This window comes from Nomascus leucogenys, chromosome 3 (genome assembly GCF_006542625.1).
Source record: "Nomascus leucogenys isolate Asia chromosome 3, Asia_NLE_v1, whole genome shotgun sequence".
Taxonomy (NCBI): Eukaryota; Metazoa; Chordata; class Mammalia; order Primates; family Hylobatidae; genus Nomascus; species Nomascus leucogenys.
Window position 1 is genome coordinate 34891588 of NC_044383.1, and position 24292 is coordinate 34915879.

At 37.9% G+C, this 24292-nt stretch overlaps 1 protein-coding gene across 4 annotated transcripts in view; it reads left to right on the plus strand.

Moving 5' to 3' along the window:
* HPSE2 (heparanase 2 (inactive)) overlaps positions 1-24292 on the plus strand; it is a 778921-nt gene that overhangs the window by 474918 nt on the left and 279711 nt on the right. For 2 of the 4 annotated variants that reach the window (XM_003255321.2, XM_003255319.2), the window contains exon 4: positions 5713-5886. The exons of the other annotated variants lie outside the window; for them this stretch is intronic. In XM_003255321.2, coding sequence (XP_003255369.1) covers positions 5713-5886 — 174 coding nt within the window. The remainder of the gene's footprint in view (positions 1-5712; positions 5887-24292) is intronic. 4 annotated transcript variants of the gene reach the window in all.

A 24292-nucleotide genomic window follows, 5' to 3' on the forward strand; every position in this document is an offset into this window, starting at 1 on the left:
CTTAATTCTGATGCTTATTTAAAATAGCATGCTAGCTACTATTGGTTCTATATTATCTCCTACCCTGCTTTACTTCTCCCGCCAGCCACATTAAATGTAACCTCCATGAGGGTAGGGCCTGTTTTCTGTTTTGCTCATTGCAATATAAATGTGTGCAAATTATATATGTATATATTTATAAATATATATATATAAATTACACATGCAGATGCTCCTCAACTTATGATGAGGTTATGTCCCAATAAATTCATCATAAGCTGAAACTATCATAAGTCAAAAATGCATTTAATACACCCAACCTACTGAACATCATAGCTTAGCCTGGCCTACCTTAAATGCGCTCAGAACACATACATCAGCCTACTGTTGGGCAAAATCATCTAACTGAAAGCCTATCTTATAATAAAGTATTGAATATTTCAAGTAATTTATTGAATACTATACTGAAAGTGAAAAACAAAATGGTTGTATGAGTACTTGAAGTACAATTTCTACTGAATGTGTATTGCTTTTGCACCATCATAAAGCTGGCACTATTATATACTATATAATCTTTTATATATGTATATCTATCTTCTTGTATATATGCATATATGCATGTATATATGTATATATACAGATATATATATGCATGTATATATACAGATATATATATGCATGTATATATACAGATATATATGGTGTATAATAGTGCCTGTCACATAGTAAGTGCTTAATAAATATTTGTTGAATAAATTAATAAGTTAATGAATGTTCAATTTTTTGTTTGTTGGATTGCTTGTCTGTTTGGTTTTTAAAGTGTCAAGTCCTAGGGAAACTAAGAGAAATAATCTGTCATTCATATCTTAGTGTGAATTCATTGATCCTTATCTACATTTTCCTAATAGAAAACTGAGATTAGCTTTATTAAAGAAGTAGCTTTCCTTGGATCTTGCATTTTAAAAAAAAAAAAATCTGGTGCTTCTCTCATTACTATTTTGTTTCTTTTCTTCATTTTATTGCCACAGAACTTCAATAAGTAAGTTGAATGTATCAGAATCTATTCCTTGTTCATCTACTCATTCTTTAACTAAATCTAATTTCTGACCTCACTGTTTGATTAATGTAATGGCTTTTTTTTTTTCTCAGTCCTTTACTCCTCAGTTTGTCATGAACACCTACTGTCATGGAACAGCACCTCCTTGCACCTCTTTACTTTTGGGTTCCTTAAGACTGCATATCTGGGTTCTTCTTCTCTTTTTGTTGTTGTTGTTGTTCTCCGTGACCCTTATATGTGGACATTTCTTAAAGTTTTCTCTTCAGCCATATTTCTACATTTTGCCCTTCAGAAATCTCAACTTTCACAGCATCAACTGTCAGCACTGAGTGACACCCAAGCCTATATACTTTTACATCTTTCTCAAGTCCTAGCTCCTCATCTTCAACTGCCCACTACCCAGTGCTTCTTAGAATTATATGCCTGTGAAATGTCAATGCACCCTGACTAGAAGACATAGAGGCATTGGCCCTCTCTGGTGGAGGGAGTAGAAAGTCATCTTTGAGTATCTACTTGCTTTGATGGAACCTGAGCTAATTTTCTAAGGGAGATTACATGTGTTGAGTATCTACTAAATTCTCTATATTCAAATATATGTACTTTTCTAATAAACTGTAGAACATGTCTTAGATTAGCAATAATATTTTTTGAGACGGATTTTCATTCTTGTCACCTAGGCTGGAGTGCAATGGTGCGATCTCGGCTCACTGCAATCTCCACCTCCCGGGTTCAAGGGATTTTCCTGCCTCAGCCTCCTAAGTAGAGTAGTTGGGATGACAGGCATGTGCCACCACACCCGGCTAATTTTTTTGTATTTTTGGTAGAGACGGGTTTCACTATGTTGGTCAGGCTGGTCTTGAACCCCTGACCTCAGGTGATTCACCCGCCTCGGCCTCCCAAAGTGCTGGGATTACAGGTGTGAGCCATTGCACCCAGCCTAGCAATAATTATTTTAGACAGATCTCTCTTTTGCCTCTTTCTACTTCTTATAGGCCACTTTTATGCAACACAAAGGATTTGGGCCTTGAGAACTCTTTGGCATGATAGTAAAGCAGAAAATTGCTGTATATTTAATGTGTTAGATGCTATGAAGGATATAAGGAATATCAGTCATTCTTATTAAATTTTGATGCAAACATTTGATACGGATTTTAGTATATAAATAAAACCAAAAATTATGAAAATAAGTAATTTTATTGCATGCTTAATAGATTATGTCATTGCAACTATGGATGAATAAAATGTTATTTAATTGAATACTGAGTTTTTTTATGATAAAATAATATAACTTTCATGACATGAATAATAGAGGACTTAAAAATGGACCTCTGTTGATCTTATAATATTCAAATTATTTTTTGAATAACCTATAATAATAATTCTCAAATCTCAGGGAAACCTCTGGGTAAAAGTTGTTATATCTAAAGCTCATAGTATATTAGAATGACTATTGAGTTGTAGATATATAATTATCCAATATTGCCAATGTTCTGTTAAATAGTTATATTTTCCTTAGAATCTGTTTAGTTTGGCCAGTTTCTTAACCTATTTTTTGCATAGTTTCCCTCTCCCCACAAAGGATACCAATTCTAATGGTATAGATAAAAGAAACTTCAGTTTTTCTTTAAAAAAAAAAAAATCCTACTAGATTTTTTTGTATCTTACACAAGTGGGTCTCAAAGTCTTAACACAAATTTCTATTGTATCAGTACTACTGAGGTATGGTAAATGCAAGTCCTATTTAAAACTAAATAGGACAACTATTTTAGATAACTATTATTGAAAAGAAAAAAAGAGTAGTTAACTGTCTTTCTTGAAATTAATTTCATTATTTCCTTTTCATAAATTTGAAAATCTTATAAGGCAAACATAATTTGTTTTTGTTAACTAACTAGTTTAAGCCACAATAGGATAAAATTTTTCTAAGGGTAGGTTTGTTAGGTTTAATTTAAATAAAGGTTATGAATTTAACTAATATTATTTTGAATATAAAAATGTATTAGGCCAGGCACGGTGGCTCACGCTTGTAATCCCAGCACTTTGGGAGGCCGAGGCGGGCGGATCACGAGGTCAGGAGATCGAGACCACGGTGAAACCCCGTCTCTACTAAAAATACAAAAAAATTAGCCAGGCGTGGTGGCGGGCACCTGTAGTCCCAGCTACTCGGAGAGGCTGAGGCAGGAGAATGGCGTGAACCCGGGAGGTGGAGCTTGCAGTGAGCCGCGATTGCGCCACTGCACTCCAGCCGGGGCGACAGAGCGAGACTCCGTCTCAAAAAAAAAAAAAAAAAAAAGTATTAATGATGTTGAATAGTAAAGCATGTAAAACTATACATCAAACAATATGAATAAAATTATAGCCTATGAAACAATTTTATATGATACTTTGAAAAAAAATTTTTTTTTACCTAATGGCATGTAGATAATTATAAAATTATTATATACTGGCTTCATGATCACTTTACTAAGCTATAAATGCATTTTAATTTTAATTGTTATTTTGGAAGTAAAAATAATAATTAAATGTATTTCCTAAATGTGAAATTTATTCCTTTTGTTGTTGTTGCCCAATTACTCAATTCTGGGTAGAGTATGATATAAGTTGACATCGATTTTATTTCCAATTGAAATGAGACAATTTCTGTCCTTGTTCTTGGTGCTTCTTAAGAAATACTTTCTTATATAAGAAGATGAAAATGGCAGTCTTCCTATATCCTGCTTCAAAAACTGATAAAATACTCAACCCAATGATAATGGTTCTTTTTTAAAGGACTAAAAGATCTATAACAAAATTGCTAATGGGGCAACTTGGACACTCTGCATCATCTCTTGCAGAACCTCTAGTGACCTCTTGTGGAACCCTAGTGTTTCACAGAACCCCATTTGAGAAACTCTGTGTTAGGTTTAATGAATACTAGGACAATGTTCACTCTTCTACATAATTATTAATCCAAGAAGCTTTTTAAAACTGTGTACTACCTGAAGTCATGTTATCCATACCTTGGGATACACTGTGTAAAAGGACAAGTAAAATATGGATATGTTTTAAAAAGGAACAAGGGCACGACAAATAAGGAGAATATTAGAGCAAAATCAATGGGGCAAGGAGTTCTCTAACAAATAAACTGGCTGACATCAACAAAGAACTCATTAAGAGAAATAGGGAGGCCTAAAGTTGAGGGGAAAATTATGGGTGAGTTGTAGAAGCCTTGAATTAAGGAAGAAAATGGTCTTGAAAATCCACTGGTTTTGAGGATTGAGTAAAACTGGCTGAGAGTGACTGGGGGAAGATGAATTGGCCGGATGGGAAGAATCTAGAAGTAGACAGGCAAGTACAGAGATTATAGTAAGTTATCCAAGTGTAAATGATGGCCAGAAAAAGAATGGTGGCAATAGAAATGAAGGAATGGGATAAATAGGAGACACATGGTGATAGGGTTGATGGTATCTGGGATCAACCTGATAATGAACATATTTCTTTATTTTATTTTATTTTATTTATTTATTTATTTATTTATTTATTTATTTATTTATTTATTTTGAGACGGAGGCTGGCTCTGTCACCCAGGCTGGAGTACAGTGGCGCGATCGCGGCTCACTGCAAGCTCTGTCTCCCGGGTTCACACCATTCTCCTGCCTCAGCCTCCTGAGTAGCTGGGACTACAGGCAGCTGCCACCACACCTGGCTAATTTTTTGTATTTTTAATAGAGATGGGGTTTCACCGTGTTAGCCAGGATGGTCTCGATCTCCTGACCTCGTGATCTACCCACCTCGGCCTCCCAAAATGCTGGGATTACAGGCGTGAGCCACCACGCCCGGCAATGAACATATTTCTAGTAGTGGTCATAGTATTTCCATTATCAGAAATATTAGAAACCTGGACTTCAGTGAAAATTTTTGGAAATCATACTAGGCTGAGCTATTTTCCAAGACTCACCAGCCAGTCATCCTTCCTGGCCTTGTACCCTGACTATTATTCCTATTATGCCCTGTAGGAATATGGACCTAGCAGTGCCATACTGTCTGACTTTTCAAGAAAAATTAAGAATTTCAGCTACTTTGTGAAATCTTTCCATTTTTAAACATCAACAATTCAACTTTTTGTTAAATAAAACATATGATGGACTAGATTTGGTTGCCAATTTGCAACCTCTGTCTGGAATTCTCTCTGCTGCTTGTTTTTTTTTGTTTTGTTTTGTTTTGAGATGGAGTTTCGCTCTTATTGCCCAGGCTGGAGTGCAATGGTGCAGTCTCGGCTCACCACAACCTCAGCCTCCCAGGTTCAAGCGATTCTCCTGCCTCAGCCTTCTGAGTAGCTGGGATTACAGGCATGCACCACCACGCCGCCTGGTTAATTTTATATTTTTAGTAGAGACGGGGTTTCTCCAGGTTGGTCAGGCTGGTCTCGAACTCCTGACCTTAGGTGATCTGCCCACTTCGGCCTCCCAAACTGCTGGGATTACAGGCATGAGCCATCACGCCCGGCCCTGTCTGCTGCTTTCTAAAGTCACCTTGAAATGTACCCAGACTAAAAGGTAATAGTCCCTTTTAGAAGCCTGTCTGTGTTATTCCTTATTAGTGGGAAGCTCATAGAAAGGCTTTTTATATTAGCTGCTATTTTCCTTTTGTTGGAATGTTGATTTGAAAGTTACAACCCTTTCTCTGCTTCTTCCCAGCCAGGTCTCTAGACAAACTTTATAACTTTGCTGATTGCTCTGGACTCCACCTGATATTTGCTCTAAATGCACTGCGTCGTAATCCCAATAACTCCTGGAACAGTTCTAGTGCCCTGAGTCTCTTGAAGTACAGCGCCAGCAAAAAGTACAACATTTCTTGGGAACTGGGTAATGGTAAGTAAGGATGTTACTTCCTCTGAATTGACAAAATAAAGGGGAAAGATAAGTTGGCTTGTGATACAGTTTCAATCAGACCATCTCTAGTACCCTGGCCCAGAAAACATTTGTGATGTTTGGCCACTGAGTTGACTATCCAAATGGTAAAAGACCAAATAGTGAAGGATAGTAGATTTAGTGAATACACACCATTTGCATCTATAGTTATCTCTAGTTACCTCATTCCAAATATGGGTAAAATGCCACAAAATGGGAAATATATAGTGATTTATGACTAACAAATTGATTTCATAACCTGTTTTGCACAGCCTGGGCTGCCTTTACAATGTGTGTTCTGTGGAACATTGGTCCTACAAGATGATCCTTCTAAAATAATAATTGAAAAGAGCTTTGGTCAAATATATTTGAGGACCTTTATACAGTATGTGAACCTCCTGAAGGTTCACAGTGCACATTAGTATATAAAAGGCTATAAGAAGTCTTGTTGCAAAGAAATCTGTTTGACATTTTTTAACCCAGCATTTCTTAAACAATTTAACCAAGGCTAGTTTCAAGGGTGTGCAGCCTGTGCAGTCACACAGGGCCCATGCTTAGAAGAGACCCATTCTTGGCTGGGCGCAGTGGCTCAGGCCTGTAATGCCAGCACTTTGGGAGGCCTAGGTAGGCGGATCACGAGGTCAGGAATTTGAGACCAGCCTGGCCAACATGGTGAAACTCCGACTCTATTAAAAATACAAAAATTAGCCAGGCGTGGTGGCAGCCGCCTATAATCCCAGCTATTTGGGAGACTGAGGCAGGAGAATCACTTGAACCCGGGAGGCGAAGTTTGCATTGAGCCGAGATCGTGCCACTACACTCCAGCCTGGGCAACAGCAAGACTCCATCTCAAAAAAAAAAAAAAAAAAAAAGAAAAGAAAAGAAAAAAAAAAAAAGAAGAGGCCCATTCTTGGTTTCATTCTCTGCAGTCACCATCTTGAAATTCTTAATAATTTTTTAACAAGCGGACTCATACTTTCATTTTTCATGGGGCCCTACAAATTATGTAGCCAGTCCTGTTTAATCATTAGAGAGTGTGTGTGTGTGTGTGTGTGTAGCATAAGTTATCATTCATTCCATGGAACAATACTCCATGGACCACAATTTGGAGAAATGTTTCCTAAATCATGCTATTTTCTCAATGATATATATTTATTTGTGACATATATGTTATTCTGTAGATTTCGTGACTCTGTAATATTGAGTCAATATGGATTATAGTTAAAATTATTGATAGTATAGATATGAAAATATGTGATTCTCAAATTAAAAGACCTTTTGGTATACTTTAGAATAAAACAATTGAATTGAACAAACCAAGAATTCTCTTAAAATTACTGATGCAAATTGATTCCAACATTTTCATTAACAGTCTTATATGTCTTTAGCTAACCCATATTTGTTTGCAGCACTATATGTGTGTGTGTGTGCCCATGTGTATTTATTGCATCTTGGAATTTGGATTTCTCAAAATAAGATGGCAAGGGAAGAAAAGAATAAATGTCCAACTTTCCTACCCGTAGCCACTAACTGGAATGTAGCTCTCAGTTTCTTTCCTCTTTCTCTGCTTTTCTCTCTTCCTTACCTGTTGAAATTTGGGGATAGTTAGTGACCAAATGGAGACCTGTTGAGTTGAACTGAGGATACCATGACTATAGGAGGCTCAATTAGGGTAGCCTGAAGTTTTTCGTATTCCAGACTTGCCTGAGTATCATACATTTGACAACAAAAGCAGGAATGATATGATCAGCTTTGAGGTAGGCAAAAGTATTACATTGTCAGTAAAGTCTTTTACTGATCCCTTTCCATCCCATCTTCTATTTACATTTTTTGACATTTTTTTGGTATTTTATGTTATCTACTCAAGACCACCCACCTAACCTTACCCTCCTCAAATATCAGGCTCTGCCCAACTTAGCTTTATTCTCCAAACAGGGCAAAATATTCTTCAAACAGGGCATGACACCTGCCATGAGAGACCAATTAGACATAATGGTTAAAAGGTGAGTATCAGACACTAAAGAATGGTGGGGCTTTTGTTGAACTGGAGAATACATGCCCAAAGGCTTTGTTTGGTTTTCTTGTAAAAATATTGTGCTGCCTACATAAAATTGGTTTGTAAAACATCTCAACTAATAATAGATACGCCCAAAGCAATTAAAACTTACCTACAAGTGATTGATGGGAATAATTATTCTAGGGTTTTTGGCAACTCTGAGTGTGGGAGCTTGTTAAATTAAATAAATCTACAACTGGCATAATTGGAGTGATTTTGTAGCAGGGGTGGGTTGGTGGAGAGAATATATACATCTTTCTGTATACATCTATTCCAGATAAGTAAGAACTTGCCCCTCCCCATCAACCTCCTTCCTTCAGACTATGCTACATAGTTCAGAAAGGGAGCTAATTACACTTAAAAAAATGTTATTTAGATGCCTTAGCCACACATCATTTGGTTCACATCATCATCTTTTAAAGTGCCTCCTCAGGGCTTAACAACAACAAATAATTATTTATAAGGAGGAGAAAAGGCACTGTCATTGATAAGAAAATAGGAATATAGATAGGAAAAGAACAAAATAATTCAATAAAGTGAAAAATAGCCAATAATGTGTATTTCTATAGCTCATTTTGAATCTCTAGTCAGAAAGTCTAGAGTTAGTGTTTTCCCCTTAAAGTGTCTTTCTATTTTTTATGTAAGCATAATAAATGATTAGTAAATAATAAATGATTATGATAAATAATAAATAATAATTTATTAAGGCTACATTTTAGAGTCTAAAGAGTACATTTTATTGTTTGAAGATTTATTTTGCTGTTTCTTTAATTCATTTTACAACTACTGATAGTTTTTCTTGTACTAGAATCATCTCTCTTAAGATATCCAATATACAGTATTCTGCTCAAAACTATTCTGTGTTGTATATTCAGCCTCTTCCCCCTCAAAATATCTTCATGGTAGACATGTTTCTCCAATCTTCTAGCCATTTCTGCTTTGTAACATTATCTTTTTGGACAGAGGTAATCATTTAATCATTATATTCACATTCAGGAAGGGACAATAGAACAGGTCAGTCTTCTTATCACTCATCTTTCCATACACCTACACCATGTTAACAAGTATTTTATCTCTAGAGCAAATCTAGCATTGGAAAAAACAAAGTATAAGTTTCTTTGATTGTTTCTTCTGTAGTGGCTAAACTTTAAGTGACTGACCTACCTCTTTTCCTCTTCTTTGAAAGCAGTGAGTAATGTGGGCTACAGACCACAAAAGCAAGATATACCCAATATCAAGAGGCAAAGATGAGAAAGTTTAGGATGTTAAAGAATATGAAAGAATGACTTTCTGCAGCCAGGCATGGTTTCTCACACCTGTAATCCCAGCACTTTGGGGGGCCGAGATGGGAGGATTGCTTGAGGTCAGGAGTTTGAGACCAGCCACAACATAGCAAGACCCCATCTCTACAAAAAACTAGAAAATAAGCTGGGCATGGTAGCATGCACCTGTGATCCTGGCTACTTGGGAGACTGAGGCTGGAGGGTCACTTGAGCCTAGGAGGTCGAGGCTGCAGTGAGCCATGATCATGCCACTGTACTCGAGCCTGGGCAACATGGTGAGACCCTGTCTCAAAAAAAAAGACAAAAGAAAAGAAAATCAAAAGAAAAACAAAAAAAAAATGACTTTCTTGACACCACACTTTTTTACAATAACTTTCTTTGGATATAAAATATTTCCCTAAATGTCCATAAATTGTAAACTCTGTAACTGACTAACATAATGATTACAGATTTTTACATTTATATTAACCATTGGTGAATCTAAAGTAAGAAAGAACTAGAGAAATTTTGAAGCTGGGACTCAAACTCTGGAAGTGTATATAAATTCTAGTCCAACTCCATTTCAGGGAAATGGTGTTTGTTCTTTAGAGGGCTATACTTAATCACAAAAATTACCTTAAGATAATGTAATACCTCTAATTGAATGAACACTGAACTACATTATGAACTATAAATGTGCTTCCCAAATACATCTGCCCATTTCTATAAGCAAGTAAAAGCTACTATAATTAATTATTGAATCAATATTATATATTCACACCCATAACCTGACCTATATACATTCACACGTTATTTTCTTATAAGAATTAGTTATATGACTCAGTTCTCTGGAGCTTGTCTACTAAGTAATTTTGTAAAATCAAGTTTCTGACCTTAGAAAGTCAGAGATAATGATTCTTATGATTGTGGCAGCACAGCTTGATTAATGCATTCCCTCAATATTTATTAAGCTTTTAGTCTGTGTTTAGGTGGATAAATATATGATGTATTTACGTACTTTTTTTTCTTTTTTTACATGTGCAGAATGGGCAGGTTTGTTATACAGGTATACATGTGCCATGGTGGTTTGCTGCACCCATCAACCTGTCATCTACACTAGGTATTTGTGCTAATGATATCCCTCCCCTACCCCACTCCCTATGACAGACCACAGTGTGTGATGTTTCCCTCCCTGTGCCCATATGTTCTCATTATTCACCTCCCACTTATGAGTGAGAACATGCAGTGTTTGATTTTCTGTTCCTGTGTTAGTTTGCTGAGAATGATAGTTTCCAGCTTCATCCATGTCCCTGCAAAGGACATGAACTCATTCTTTTTTATGGATGCATAGTATTCCATGATGTATATGTGCCACATTCTCTTTATCCAGTCTATCATTGATGGGCATTTGGGTTGGTCCCAAATAGTCTTTGCTATTGTGAATAGTGCTGCAATAAACATACATGAGCATGTGTCTTTATAGAAGAATGGTTTATAATCCTTTGGGTATATATCCAGTAATGGGATTGCTGGGTCAAATGGTATTTCTAATTCTAGATCCTTGAGGAATCGCCACACTGTCTTCCACAATGGTTGAACTAATTTACACTCCCACCAACAGTGTAAAAGCATTCCCATTTCTCCACATCTTCTCCAGTATCTGTTGTTTTCTGACTTTTTAATGATCATAATTCTAACTGGCATGAAATAGTATCTCGTTGTGGTTTTGATTTGCATTTCTCTAATGACCACTGATGATGAACGTTTTTTCATATCTTTGTTGGCTGCATAAATGTCTTCTTTTGAAAAATGTCTGTTCATATCCTTCGCCCACTTTTTGATGGGGTTGTTTTTTTCTTGTAAATTTGTTTAAGTTCTTTGTAGATTCTGGATATTAAAGCCCTTTGTCAGATGGATAGATTGCAAAAATTTTCTCTCATTCTGTAGGTTGCCTGTTCACTCTGATGATAGTTTCTTTTGCTGTGCAGAAGCTGTTTAGTTTAATCAGATCCCATTTGTCAATTTTGGCTTTTGTTGCAATTGATTTTGGTGTTTTAGTCATGAAGTCTTTGCCCATGCCTATGTCCTGAATGGTATTGCCTAGGTTTTCTTCTAGGGTTTTTATGGTTTTAGGTCTTAGGTTTAACTCTTTAATCCATCTTGAGTTAATTTTTGTTTAAGGTATAAGCAAGGGGTCCAGTTTTATGAATATGGCTAGCCAGTTTTCCCAACATCATTTATTAAATAGGGAATCCTTTCCCCATTGCTTGTTTTTGTCAGGTTTATCAAAGATCAGATGGTTGTAGATGTGTGGTGTTATTTCTGAGGCCTCTGTTCTGTTCCATTGATCTATATATCTGTTTTGGTACCAGTACCATGCTGTTTTGTTTACTGTAGCCTTGTAGTATAGTTTGAAGTCAGGTAGCATGATGCCTCCAGCTTTGTTCTTTTTGCTTAGATTGTCTTGACTATACAGGCTCTTTTTTGGTTCCATATGAAATATGAAGTTTAAAGTCGTTTTTTCTAATTCTGTAAGAAAGTCAATGGTAGCTTGATGGGATAGCATTGAATCTATAAATGACTTTGGGCAGTATCATCATTTTCACAATATTGATTCTTCCTAATCATGAGTATGAAAGGTTTTTTCACTTGTATGTGTCCTGTCTTATTTCCTTGAGCAATAGTTTGTAGTTCTCCTTGAAGAAGTCCTTCACATCCCTTGTAAGCTGGATTCCTAGGTGGTTTTTTCTCTTTGTAGCAATTGTGAATGGGAGTTTACTCATGATTTGGCTCTCTGTTTGTGTATTATTGGTGTATAGGAATACTTGTGATTTTTGCACTCTGATTTTGTATCCTGAGACTTCGCTGAAGTTGCTTATCAGCTTAAGGAGTTTTGGGGCTGATATGATAGGGTTTTCTAAATATACAATCATGTCATCTGCATACAGAGATAATTTGACTTCCTATCTTCCTATTTGAATACGCTTTCTTTCTCTTGACTGATTGCCCTGGCCAGAAATTCCAATACTGTGCTGAATAGGAGTGGTGAGAGGGCATCCTTGTCTTGTGCTGGTTTTCAAAGGGAATGCTTCCAGTTTTTGCTCATAGTATGATACTGGCTGTGGGTTTGTCATAAATAGCTATTTTGAGATATGATCCATCAATACCTAGTTTATTGAGTGTTTCTAGCATGAAGGGGTATTGAATTTTATCAAAGGCCTTTTCTGCATCTATTAATTATTATTTCTATTCTTTTGCTGAGAAGTGTTTTACTGCCAATTATGTGGTCAATTTTAGAATAAGTGCAATGTGGTGCTGAGAAGAATGTATATTCTGTTGATTTGGAGTGGAGAGTTCTGTAGATGTCTACTAGGCCCGCTTGGTCCAGTGCTGAGTTCAAGTCCTGAATATCCATGTTAATTTTCTGTCTCATTGATCTGTCTAGTATTGACAGTGGGGTGTTAAAGTCTCCCACTATTATTGTGTGGGAGTCTAAATCTCTTTGTAGGTCTCTAAGAACTTGCTTTATGAATCTGGGTGCTCCTGTATTGGGTGCATATACATTTAGGATACTTAGCTCTTCTTGTTGCATTTATCCCTTTACCATTATGTAATGCCCTTCTTTGTCTTTTTTTGATATTTGTTTGTTTACACTCTGTTTTATCAGAGACTAGAATTGCAACCCCTGCTTTTTTTTGTTGTTGTTTGTTTGTTTTTGCTTTCTATTTGCTTGGTAAATATTCCTCCATCCCTTTATTTTGAGCCTATGTGTGTCTTTGCACATGAGATGGGTCTTCTGAATACAGCACACCAATGGGTCTTGACTGTATCCAATTTGCCAACCTGTGTCTTTTAATTGGGGCATTTAGTCCATTTACATTTAAGGTTAATATTGTTATGTGTGAATTTGATCCTGTCATTATGTTGCTAGCTGGTTGTTTTGCCCATTAGTTGATGCAGTTTCTTCATAGTGTCATTGGTCTTTACATTTTGGTATGTTTTTGCAGTGGCTGGTACCAGTTTTTCCTTTCCATATTAAATGCTTCCTTCAGGAGCTCTTGTAAGGCAGGCTTGGTGGTGACAAAATCCCTCAGTGTTTGCTTGTCTGTAAAGGATTCTATTTCTCCTTCACTTATGATGCTTAGATTGGCTGGATATGAAATTCTGGGTTGAAAATTTTTTTCTTTAAGAATGTTGAATGTTTGCCCCCACTGTCTTCTGGCTTGTAGCGTTTCTGCAGAGACATCTGCTGTTAGTCTGATGAGCTTCCCTTTGTGGGTAACTCGACCTTTCTCTCTGGCTACCCTTAACATTTTTTCCTTCATTTCAACCTTGGTGAATCTTACAATTATGTGTCTTGGGGTTGCTCTTCTCAAGGAGTATCTTCGTGGTGGTCTCTGTATTTCCTGAATTTGAATGTTGGCCTGTCTTGCTATGTTGGAGAAGTTCTCCTGGATAATATCCTGAAGTGTGTTTTCCAACTTGGTTCCATTCTCCCCATCACCTTAGGGTACATCATCAAACGTAGGTTTGGTCTTTTCACATAGTCTCATATTTCTTGCAGCCTTTGTTTGTTTCTTTTCATGCTTTTTCCTTAATCTTGTCTTCATGCTTTATTTCATTAAGTTGATACTCAATCTCTGATGTTCTTTCTTCTGCTTTATCAATTCAGCTATTGACACTTGTGTATGCTTCACAAAGTTCTTGTGCTGTGTTTTTCAGCTCCATCATGTCATTTATATTCTTCTCTAAACTGATTATTCTAGTTAGCAATTCCTCTAACCTTTTATCAAGGTTCTTAGCTTCCTTGCATTGGGTTAGAGCATGCTCCTTTAGCTTGGAGGAGCTTCTTAATACCCACCTTCTGAAGCCTACTTCTGTCAGTTCATGAAACTCATTCTCTGTCCAGTTTTGTTCCCTTGCTGGCAAGGAGTTGTGATCCTTTGGAGGAGAAGAGGCATTCTGGTGTTTGGAATTTTCAGCCTTTTGCACTGGTTTTTCCTCATCTTCTTGGATTTATCTATCTTTGGTCTTTGCTGTTGGTGACCTTCGGATGGAGCTTTTGCATGGTTGTCCTTTTTGTTGATGTTGATACTATTGCTTTCTGTTTGTTAATTTTCCTTCTAACAGTCAGGCTCCTCTTCTACAGGTCTGTTGGAGTTTGCTGGAGGCCAACTCCAGACTCTGTTTTCCTGGGCATCACCAGGGGAGGCTGCAGAACAGCAAAGATTGCTGCCTGCTCCTTCCTCTGGAAGCTTCATCCCAGAGGGGCACCCACCAGATGCCAGCTGGAGCTCTCCTGTATGAGGTGTCTGTTGACCCCTTCTGGGAGGTGTCTCCCCATCAGGAGGCACTAGGGTCAGGGACCCACTTGAGGAGGCAGTCTGTCCCTTAGCAGAGCTCGATCACTGTTCTGGGAGATCCACTGCTCTCTTCAGAGCCGGCAGGCAGGGACGTTTAAGTCTGCTGATGCTGCGCCCACAGCTGCCCCTACCCCCAGGTGCTCTGTCCCAGGGAGATGGGAGTTTGATCTAAAAGGCCCTGACTGGGGCTGCTGCCTTGCTTTCAAAGATCCCTGCCCAGAAAGGAGGAATCTAGAGAGGCTGTCTGGCTACAGTGGTTTTGCTGTGCTGTGGTGGGCTCCACCCCATTTGAACTTCCCAGCAGCTTTCTTTATACTGTGAGGGAAAACCACCTACTCAAGCCTCAGTAATGGTGGACGTCCCTCCCCCAACCAAGCTCAAGTGTCCCAGGTTGACTTCAGACTGCTGGGCTGGCAGTGAGAATTTCAAGCAGTGGATTTTATCTTGCTGTTCTCCGTGGGTGCAGGATCTGCTGAGCAAGACTGCTTGGCTCCTTGGCTTCAGCCCCCTTTCCAGGGGAGTGAACAGTTCTGTCTCACTGGCGTTCCAGGTGCCACTGGGGTACAAAAAAAAAACTCCTGCAGCTAGCTCAGTGTCTGCCCAAATGGCTGCCTGGTTTTGTACCTGAAACCCAGGGCCTTGGTGTTGTAGGCACCCAAGGGAATCTCCTGATCGGTGGGTTGTGAAGACCATGGGAAAAGTGTCATATCTGGGCCAGCAAGCACTGTCCATCACAGCATAGTCCCTCATGGTTTCTCTTGGCTAGGGGAGGGAGTTCCCTGACCCCTTGCACTTCCTGGGTGAGGTGATGCCCCACCCTGCTTCTGCTTACCCTCCGTGGGCTGCACCCACTGTCTAACCGTCCCAATGAGATGAACTGGGTACCTCAGTTGGAAATGCAGAAATTACCCACCTTCTGTGTTGGTCTTGCTGGGAGCTGCAGACCAGAGCTGTTCCTATTTGGCCATCTTGCCAGGGAATTGTATTTATGTTCCTTTATGTATAATGTATAAATGTGCATTTATATATTTTGATCCTGTATTTTTATGTGTATATAACAGGTGAAAGCCAAACAAGATTCAGTCACAGTCTTCACACATATTGTCAATTATTTATGAGGGTAGGTTGCAGCTAAGAGCTTTAGAGAACTGTATTTTCAGAAGATAGGGTTTTGATAGAGAAGGAGAGGAGGGGAAAATAGGAGGAGGAAGGAAAAAAACAAGAAACCATATAGTCTCTTTACCTGCTTTCTTTTCTCACTTTTCTCTTCCTGTCTGCTTCTCTTCTTCAACCTTCATCTTCTCAATTCTTTCCCCACACACTCTTATCCAGAAACATACTCTCGTGGTATTTAGTCATTCTTGCATTAACTGTGTATGTGTGAAGCACCTGCAAAATATGCCAAGAGTGAAATGGGAGTTGGAGGAATCCTTGAATTCCTTCTCTGGCCAATACTTTATAGCTTGGCATAGCATACTATGACACAGAGTGAATATACAGAACAAAGAAATCCTAGTCTCCAGGAGTTTGTTATCTAAAGGTAAAGTTAGGATAAACTTAAAACTATTAAACTATTAAACTCTCATATGCTAGAACTGGAGGAATCTCTTATAGTTTGAAAGAAGTGAAGAACCGAACCAGGAAAATTGTTAAACCAACAAATAATATATAATAAAAGTATAAATTAATGCACAAATGTATTCATAAATTCATAGCTTACATTTTTAAGCACTTAAGTTAATTATCCTTTGATTATTAAGGGAAGTGAGTGAAGTTTGAATTACATTGGTTCTTGGAGTTCATTATCATGGTGGAGAACCATGTTCTCTCACTAAAATTCTGGTTACTGTCACAGTTAGATAGTTACAGAAAACATTTGTGGGACAGCTGCTGTATAAAGTCCATTTTCATGCTGCTGATAAAGACATACTCAAGACTATGTAATTTATAAAGAAAAAGAGTTTAATGGACTCACAGTTCCATGTGGCTGGGGAGGCCTCACAATCATGGTGGAAGGTGAAAGGCATGTCTAACATGGCAGCAGCCAGAACCGAATAAAAAAACTAAGCAAAAGGGGAAACCCCTTATAAAATCATCAGGTCTTGTGAGACTTATTCACTACCATGAGAACAGTATGAGGGAAACTGACCCCGTGATTCAATTATCTCCCACTGGGTCCCTCCCACAACACGTGGGAATTATGGGAGCTATAATTTAAGATGAGATTTGAGTGGGGACACAGCCAAACCGTATCATTCTACCCCTGGCTCATCCCAAATCTCATATCCTCACATTTAAAAACCAATCATGCCTTCCCAACAGTACCCCAAAGTCTTAACTCATTTCAGCATTAACTCAAAAGTACACAGTCCAAGGTGTCATCTGAGACAAGGCAAGTCCCTTCTGCCTATGAGCCTGTAAAATCAAAAGCAAGTTAGTTACTTCCTAGATAAATGGTAGTACGGGCATTGGATAAATACAGCTGTTCCAAATGGGAGAAATTAGCCAAAACAAAGGGGCTAATGGCCGCATGCAAGTCTGAAATCTAGCAGGGCGGTCAAATTGTAAAGCTCCAAAATGATCCCCTTTGACTCCATATCTCACATCCAGGTCACGCCGATGCAAAAGGTGGGTTCCTGTGGTCTTGGGCAGTTCTGCCTCTGTGGCTTTGCAGGGTACAGCCCCACTCCTGGCTGCCTTCATGGGCTGGCATTGAGTGTCTGGCGCTTTTCTGAGGTCTACAGGGTGGTGGCCCTCTTCTCACGGCTCCACTAGGCAGTGCCCCAGTGGGGACTCTTTGTGGGGGCTTCAACCCCACTTCTCCCTTTCACACTGCCCTAACAGAGGTTCTCTATGAGGGCTTCACCCCTGTAGCAAACTTCTGCCTGGATATCTAGGCATTTCCATACATCCTGTGAAATCTAGGCGGAGGTTCCCAAACCTCAATTCTTGACTTCTGTGCACCTGCAGGCTCAATACCACGTGGAAGCTGCCAAGGCTTGGGGCTTGCACCTTCTCAAGTCACAGCCTGAGCTGTACCTTTGCCCCTTTTAGCCTTGGCCAGAGTGGCTGGGATGCAGAGCACCAAGCCCCTAGGCTGCACAGAGAAGGGAGGCCCTGGGCCCAGCTCACAAAGCCATTTTTTCCTCCTAGGCCTCTGGGCCAGTGATGGGAGGGACTGCTGTTTAGGTCTCTGACATGCCCTGGAGACATTCTTCCCCTTGTCTTGGCGATTAACATTTGGCTCCTTGTTACTTATGCAAATTTCTGCAGCAGGCTTGAATTTCTCCTCAGGAAATGGGTTTTTCTTTTCTATCACATCATCAGGCTGCAAATTTTTGAAACTTTTATGCTCTGTTTCCCTTTTAAGACTGAATGCTTTTAACAGCACCCAAGTCATCTCTTGAATGCTTTGCTGTTTAGAAATTTCTTAGCTGGGCACAGTGGCTCAGGCCTGTAATCCCAGCACTTTGGGAGGCCAAGGTGGGTGGATCACCTGGGGTCAGGAGTTTGAGACCAGCCTGACCAACATAGTGAAACTCCATCTCTACTAAAAATACACAAGTAGCTGGGCATGGTGGTGCATGCCTGTAATCCCAGCTACTTGGGAAGCTGAGGCAGGAGAATCACTTGAACCTGGGAGGCGGAGGTTGCAGTGAGCCAAGTTTGTGCCATTGTACCATTGCACTCTAGCATGGGCAATAAGATTGAAATTCCATCTCAAAAAAAAAAAAGGAAAAAGAAATTTATTCTGCTAGATACCCTAAGTCATCCCCTTCAAGTTCAAAGTTCCACATATCTCTAGGGCAGGGGCAAAATACCACCAGCCTCTTTGTTAAAACATAGCAAAAGTCACCTTTACTACAGTTCTCAACAAGTTCCTCATCTCCATATGAGACCATCTCAGCTTGGATGATTTCTTTCTTTGTTTTTTTTTGAGATGGAGTATCACTCTGTCACCCAGGCTGGAGTGTAGTGGCGTGATCTTGGCTCACTGCAACCTCTGCCCCCTGAGTTAAAGCTATTCTCCTGCCTCAGCACACAGATGTGTGCCACCATGCCCAGCTAATTTTTTGTATTCTTAGTAGTGACGGGGTTTCACCATGTTGGCCAGGCTGGTCTTGAACTCCTTACCTCAAGTAATCCACCTGTCTCAACCTCCCAAAGTGTTGGGATTACAGGCATGAGTCACTGTGCCTGGTCCTCAGCCTGGATTTCATTGTCCATATTATTATCAGCATTTTGGTCAAAGCCATTCCACAAGTCTCTAGGAAGTTCCAAACTTTCACACATTTTCCTGTCTTCTTCTGAGCCCTTAAAACTATTCCAACCTCTGCCTGTTACCCAGTTTCAAAGTTGCTTTCGCATTTCTGGTATCTTTATGGCAGTGGCCCACTACCTGGTACCAATTTACTGCATTAGTCCCTTTTCATGCTGCTGATAGAGATATATCCAAGGCTGCATAATTTATAAAGAAAAAGAGGTATGGTACTGTAATGGTGGATAGGTGACATTTTGCACCTTTCAAAACTCACACAACTGTACAACACGAAGAGTAAACCCAAATGTAGACTATGGATTTCAATTAATAATGATGTCAATAGTAATTTGTCATTTGTAACAACTGTATCAGACCAAGGCAAGATAATAATGGGAAATTGTGTGTGTGTGTGTGTGTGTGTGTAAGGGACAAATTATATGAGTACTTTTTGTACTGTCTGCTCAATTTTTTGTAAACCTAAAATTGCTCTAAAAATAAAAATAAAGTTTATTAATTAAGAAAAAAGACTGTGAGTCATGATGAAGACCTACTTCTTGGAAATATGAATATCATTTGCAGGATTGTTTCACTAGTATTAAGGACAACACAAGAAGCAGTTAAAAGAATATTTTGGACAAAATATTTCATGTCTCCAAAGAGGATATACAAATGACAAGTACATGAAAAGATGCTCAACATCATTAGCCATCATGGAAAAGCAAATCAAAACCACAATTAAATACCACTTCACACTTACTAGGATGGCCAAATTTTAAAAAGGAAAAGTAAAGTAACAAATGTTGACAGGGTTGTGGAGAAACTGAAACCTTCACACACTGCTGGTGGGAATGTCAAATGGTACAGCCACTTTGGAAAACAGTCTGGTAGTTCCTCAAAAAGTTAAACATAAAATTACCAAGTAACCCAACAATTCCACTTCTAGATACAAATCCAAGTGAAATGAAAACATACATCCATACAAAAACTTCTACATGAATGTTAATATCAGAATTACTTTTAATAGCAAAAAAGTGGAAACAACCTAAATGACCATCGATTGATGACTTGATAAATGAAACGTGACAAATACATACAAAGAAATACTATGTGCTACAAAATGGAATGAAGTACTGATACATTCTACAACATGGATGAACCTTGAGAAGATTATGCTGAATGAAAGAATCCAGTCACAAAAGACAACACATTGTATAATTCCCCTAATGAAATGTCCAGAATAGACAAACCTACAGAAACAGAAAGTAGATTAGTGGTTGCTTAGGGCTGGGGAGCCCATGAGGGGTGAGGGGTGACTGCTAAAGGGCACAGAGTTTTTTCTGGGATGATTAAAATGTTCTAAACTGTGTTGTGATGGTTGCACAACTGTGTGAAAATACAAAAAACCATTGAATTATACACATTAAATTGGTGAATTGTATGTGTTTTATATCTCAGTGAAGCTATTTAAAAGGAATAACGTGTTTGTCTTTTATTTTGAAGAGTATAAAATGCCTATTTCTTGCCACTGGTTGATTACAAAGACTTAGTGTTACTCCCTTAGAGGTTTATATTTGTAATTATCAGCAATATTGTCATCCTATATTTGCATAGTATTTAGTTTATGTAGCACTTCCAAATAGACTCTTGTATTTGGACCTCAAAATGCTAAATAAAGTGCCTGATAAAGTATTACATAAGTGAAGAAACACATTTAAAGAGGTGAAGTGAATTGCTAACGGCAGCAGTAAGTACCAAATCTGTCAGGAACTTGGGAAATCTAATAGAAAGTGAAGTACTTTTTCTACTACCCTACGGTTATTACTTTTTAAATTATATTTAGATTTCTTGGCTTTCTTCACTAGGTTAGGGAGATACAATGGTAAATAACAGGCCAGTCATGGTGGCTAATGCATGTAATTCCAGCAGTTTGAGAGGCCAAGGTGGGCAGATTGTTTGAGCTCAGGAGTTTCAGACCAGCCTCGGAAACATAATGAAACCCCATCTCCACAAAAGAATACAAATAATAAGCAGAATGTGCTGGCGTGCACCCGTGGTCTCAGCTACTCAGGTGGCTGAGGTGGGAGGATCACTTGAGCCCGGGAACTCAAGGTTGCAGTGAGCCAAGGTCGCACCACTGCCCTCCAGCCTGGGTAACAGAGCAAGACCCTGTGTCACACACACACATACACACACACACACACACACACACACGTAAATAACAGATGAATATAGCTGCCTACATCCTTATAGAAGAGATAGATATTAAATAGAAGGACCTGAAAACAGTTGCACTTCCCTAGTGACTAATGATGTTGGGCACCTTTTCATGTACTTACTAGCCATTTCTACTTCTTAATTTGTGAAACATCAGCCCAAAGCTTTTGCTCTTTTAAGTGGGTTATTTATTTTATTCTTGAATTGTAAGAGTCCTTTATATATTCTGGATACAGGCATTTTTTAAAAAATTCAAGTATATGATTTGCAAATAATTTTTTTACTTCATCTTCTGTAATTTGATGGCATCTTTTAGTGCAAAAGCTTTGAATTTTGATAAAGTTCAATTTATGAGTTTTTATTTTATGGATTATACTTTTGGTGCTATAATCTTTGCTTAATCCAAGATCACAAGGAGTTTTTTCCTATATTTTCTTCTAAAAGTTTCATTGTTTTAGCTCTTACCTTTGGTCCTAAATCTATTAGGAGTTAATTTTTGTGAACATTGTGAAGTAAGGCTATAAATTAGTCTTTTTGCATGTGGATATAGAGATTCCCAGTACCGTTTATTAAAAAGACCATTTTTTCCCCACTTACTTATCTTGGCACCTTTGTAAAAAAAATCAATTGACCATAAATAGTTTTATTTCTATACTCTTAATTCTGTTCTGCTGATCTGTATGTCTTTCCTTATGCTAGGACTACATTGTCTTAATTACAATAGCTTTACAATGAGTGCTAGAATTTGGAAATGTAAATCCTCCAACTTTGTTCCTTTTTTTTTCAAAATTAATTTGGCTATCCTAGGTGTTTGCATTTCCATGTAAAATTTGGGATTAGCTTGTTAATTTCATTAAAGCCTCCTGGAATTTTAATGGAGATAGCATTGAATCTATAGATCAATTTAGGGAGAATTGCCATCTTAACAATACAAAATCTTCCTATCACAAGCTTAGATTATCTCCCCATTTATTTAGTTTTTAATTTATCTCAGCAATGTTTTGTAGTTTTCAGTGTATAAGTATTGTACTTCTTTTGTTAAACACTTGTTCTTAAGTATATTATTCTTTTTGATGCAATTGGGAATGGAATTATTTTTATAATTTCATTTTTGGATTGTGTATCAATAGTACTTAGAAATATAATTGATTTTATAAATTGATATTGTATCCCCTCCAACCTTGCTGAATTTTTTCTTTAGATTTTGTATTTTTTCCCCTCCCGTGTGTGGATTCCTTAAGATTTTCTGTATGTAGGATCATATTGTCTGAGAATAATAACAGTTTTACTTCTTCGTTTCCAATTTGGATGCTTTTTATTTCTCTCCCTTGCCTGACTGCACTGGCTAGAATCTCTAGTACAACTGTTGACTCTTAAGTGGCAAGAGCAGACATCCTTATCTTCTCCTTAGTCTTAGGGGCACACGGTCCATATTTCACCATTAAGTATGATGTTAAGTCTAGGTTTTTCTTAGATACCCTTTATCAAGTTGAGGAAGTTCCCTTCTATTCAGTTTGTTGGGAATATTTATCAGGAATGGGTGTTGCATTTTGTCAAATGAGTTTTGGTTGTGTTGCAGCTATTGACATGATAATTTAGTTTTGGTCTTTTGTTCTATTACAATGGTATTTTACATTAGTTAAAAGGCTTTAGTATAAAATCAACCTTGCATTCCTGGCATAAATCCCACTTGGTCATAGTGTATAATACTTTTCATATGTTGCTGGACTTACTTTGTAAATATTTTGTTGGGGATTTTACATATATGTTATGAGGAATATTTGTCTGTAGTTTTCTTGTGATGTCTTTGTTTTCTTGTTGTTGTTGTTTTTGAGAAAGGGTCTCACTCTGTCACCCAGACTGGAGTGCAGTGGCACAATCTCAGCTCATTGCAAACTCTACCTCCCAGACTCAAGCGATTCTCCTGCCTCAGCCATCTGAGTAGCTGGGATTGCAGGTGTGCACCTCTACTGCCTGGCTAATTTTTGTATTTTTAGTAGAAATGAGGTTTCACCATGTTGGCCAGGCGGGTCTTGAACTTCTGACCTCAAATGATACACCTGCCTCAGCCTCCCAAAGTGTTGGGATTACAGGCATGAGCCCCTGCACCCAGCATCTAGTGATGTCTTTGACTGGCTTTGGTGTCAGGGTAATATTGGCCTCATAACTAATAAGTTGAAAAGTGTTCCCTCTTCCTCCATTTTCTGAAAGAGTTTGTAAAGTGTTGGTGTTTCTTATTTAAATATTTAATAGAATTCACCAACTAATCCATCCAGATCTGGGCTTTCTTTGTGGAAAGATTTTTAATTACTACCTCAATGGGTTTTTTTTGTTGTTATGTGTCTGTATAGATTTTCTATGTCTTATTTAGTCAGTTTTAATAATTTGTGCCTTTTTTTGAAATTCACCATTTTATTTAAGTTTTCTAAATTGTTGGCACAAAGATGTTCATAGTAGTTCCTTATCAACTTAATTACTGTGAGATCCTTTAGTGGTGTTCCCTTTTGGTAATCTGTGACTTCTCTCTCTCTTTTTTTGGTGGTCAGTCTAACTGAAGGTATATCAGTTTTGTGGTCTTTTCAAATAACCAGCTTTTGCTTTCCCTGAATTTTCTCTATTTTAAAAATATCATTGATATCTACTCTAATTTTTATTATTTCATTCATTTATTTTGCTTAGATTTAGTTTTCCCTTCTTTTTTCCTTTCTTAAGGTGGAAACTTAGGTTATTGATTTGACATCTTTGTTCATTTCTAATATAGGAGCCGAAGGCTATAAATTTCCCCCTAAAGCATTGCTTAAGCTGCATCCCATATCTTTTTATGTATTTTATTTTCATTTTTATTCCACTTTAATTTTTTTTATTTCCTTGTGATTTCTTCTTTGACCAATGTATTATTTGTTAAATTTTCAAATATTTGGGGATTTCTCAATTTTTGTTGAATTCCAGTTTAATTCTATTGTGATTAAAGCACATCCACTGTATGATTTTAATCCTTTTAAATTTATGAGATTTGTTTTATGTCTTACAATATGATCTGTCCTGAAGGATGTTCTCCGTGTACTAGAAAAGAATATGTATCCTGCTGTTGTTGGGTGGAGTATTCTGTACATGGCAATTAGGTAAAGTTAGCTGATAGTGCCAATGAATCCTTCTATATTCTTGCCAATTTTTTTATCCAGTCGTTTCATCTATTATTAAGAATGTAGTG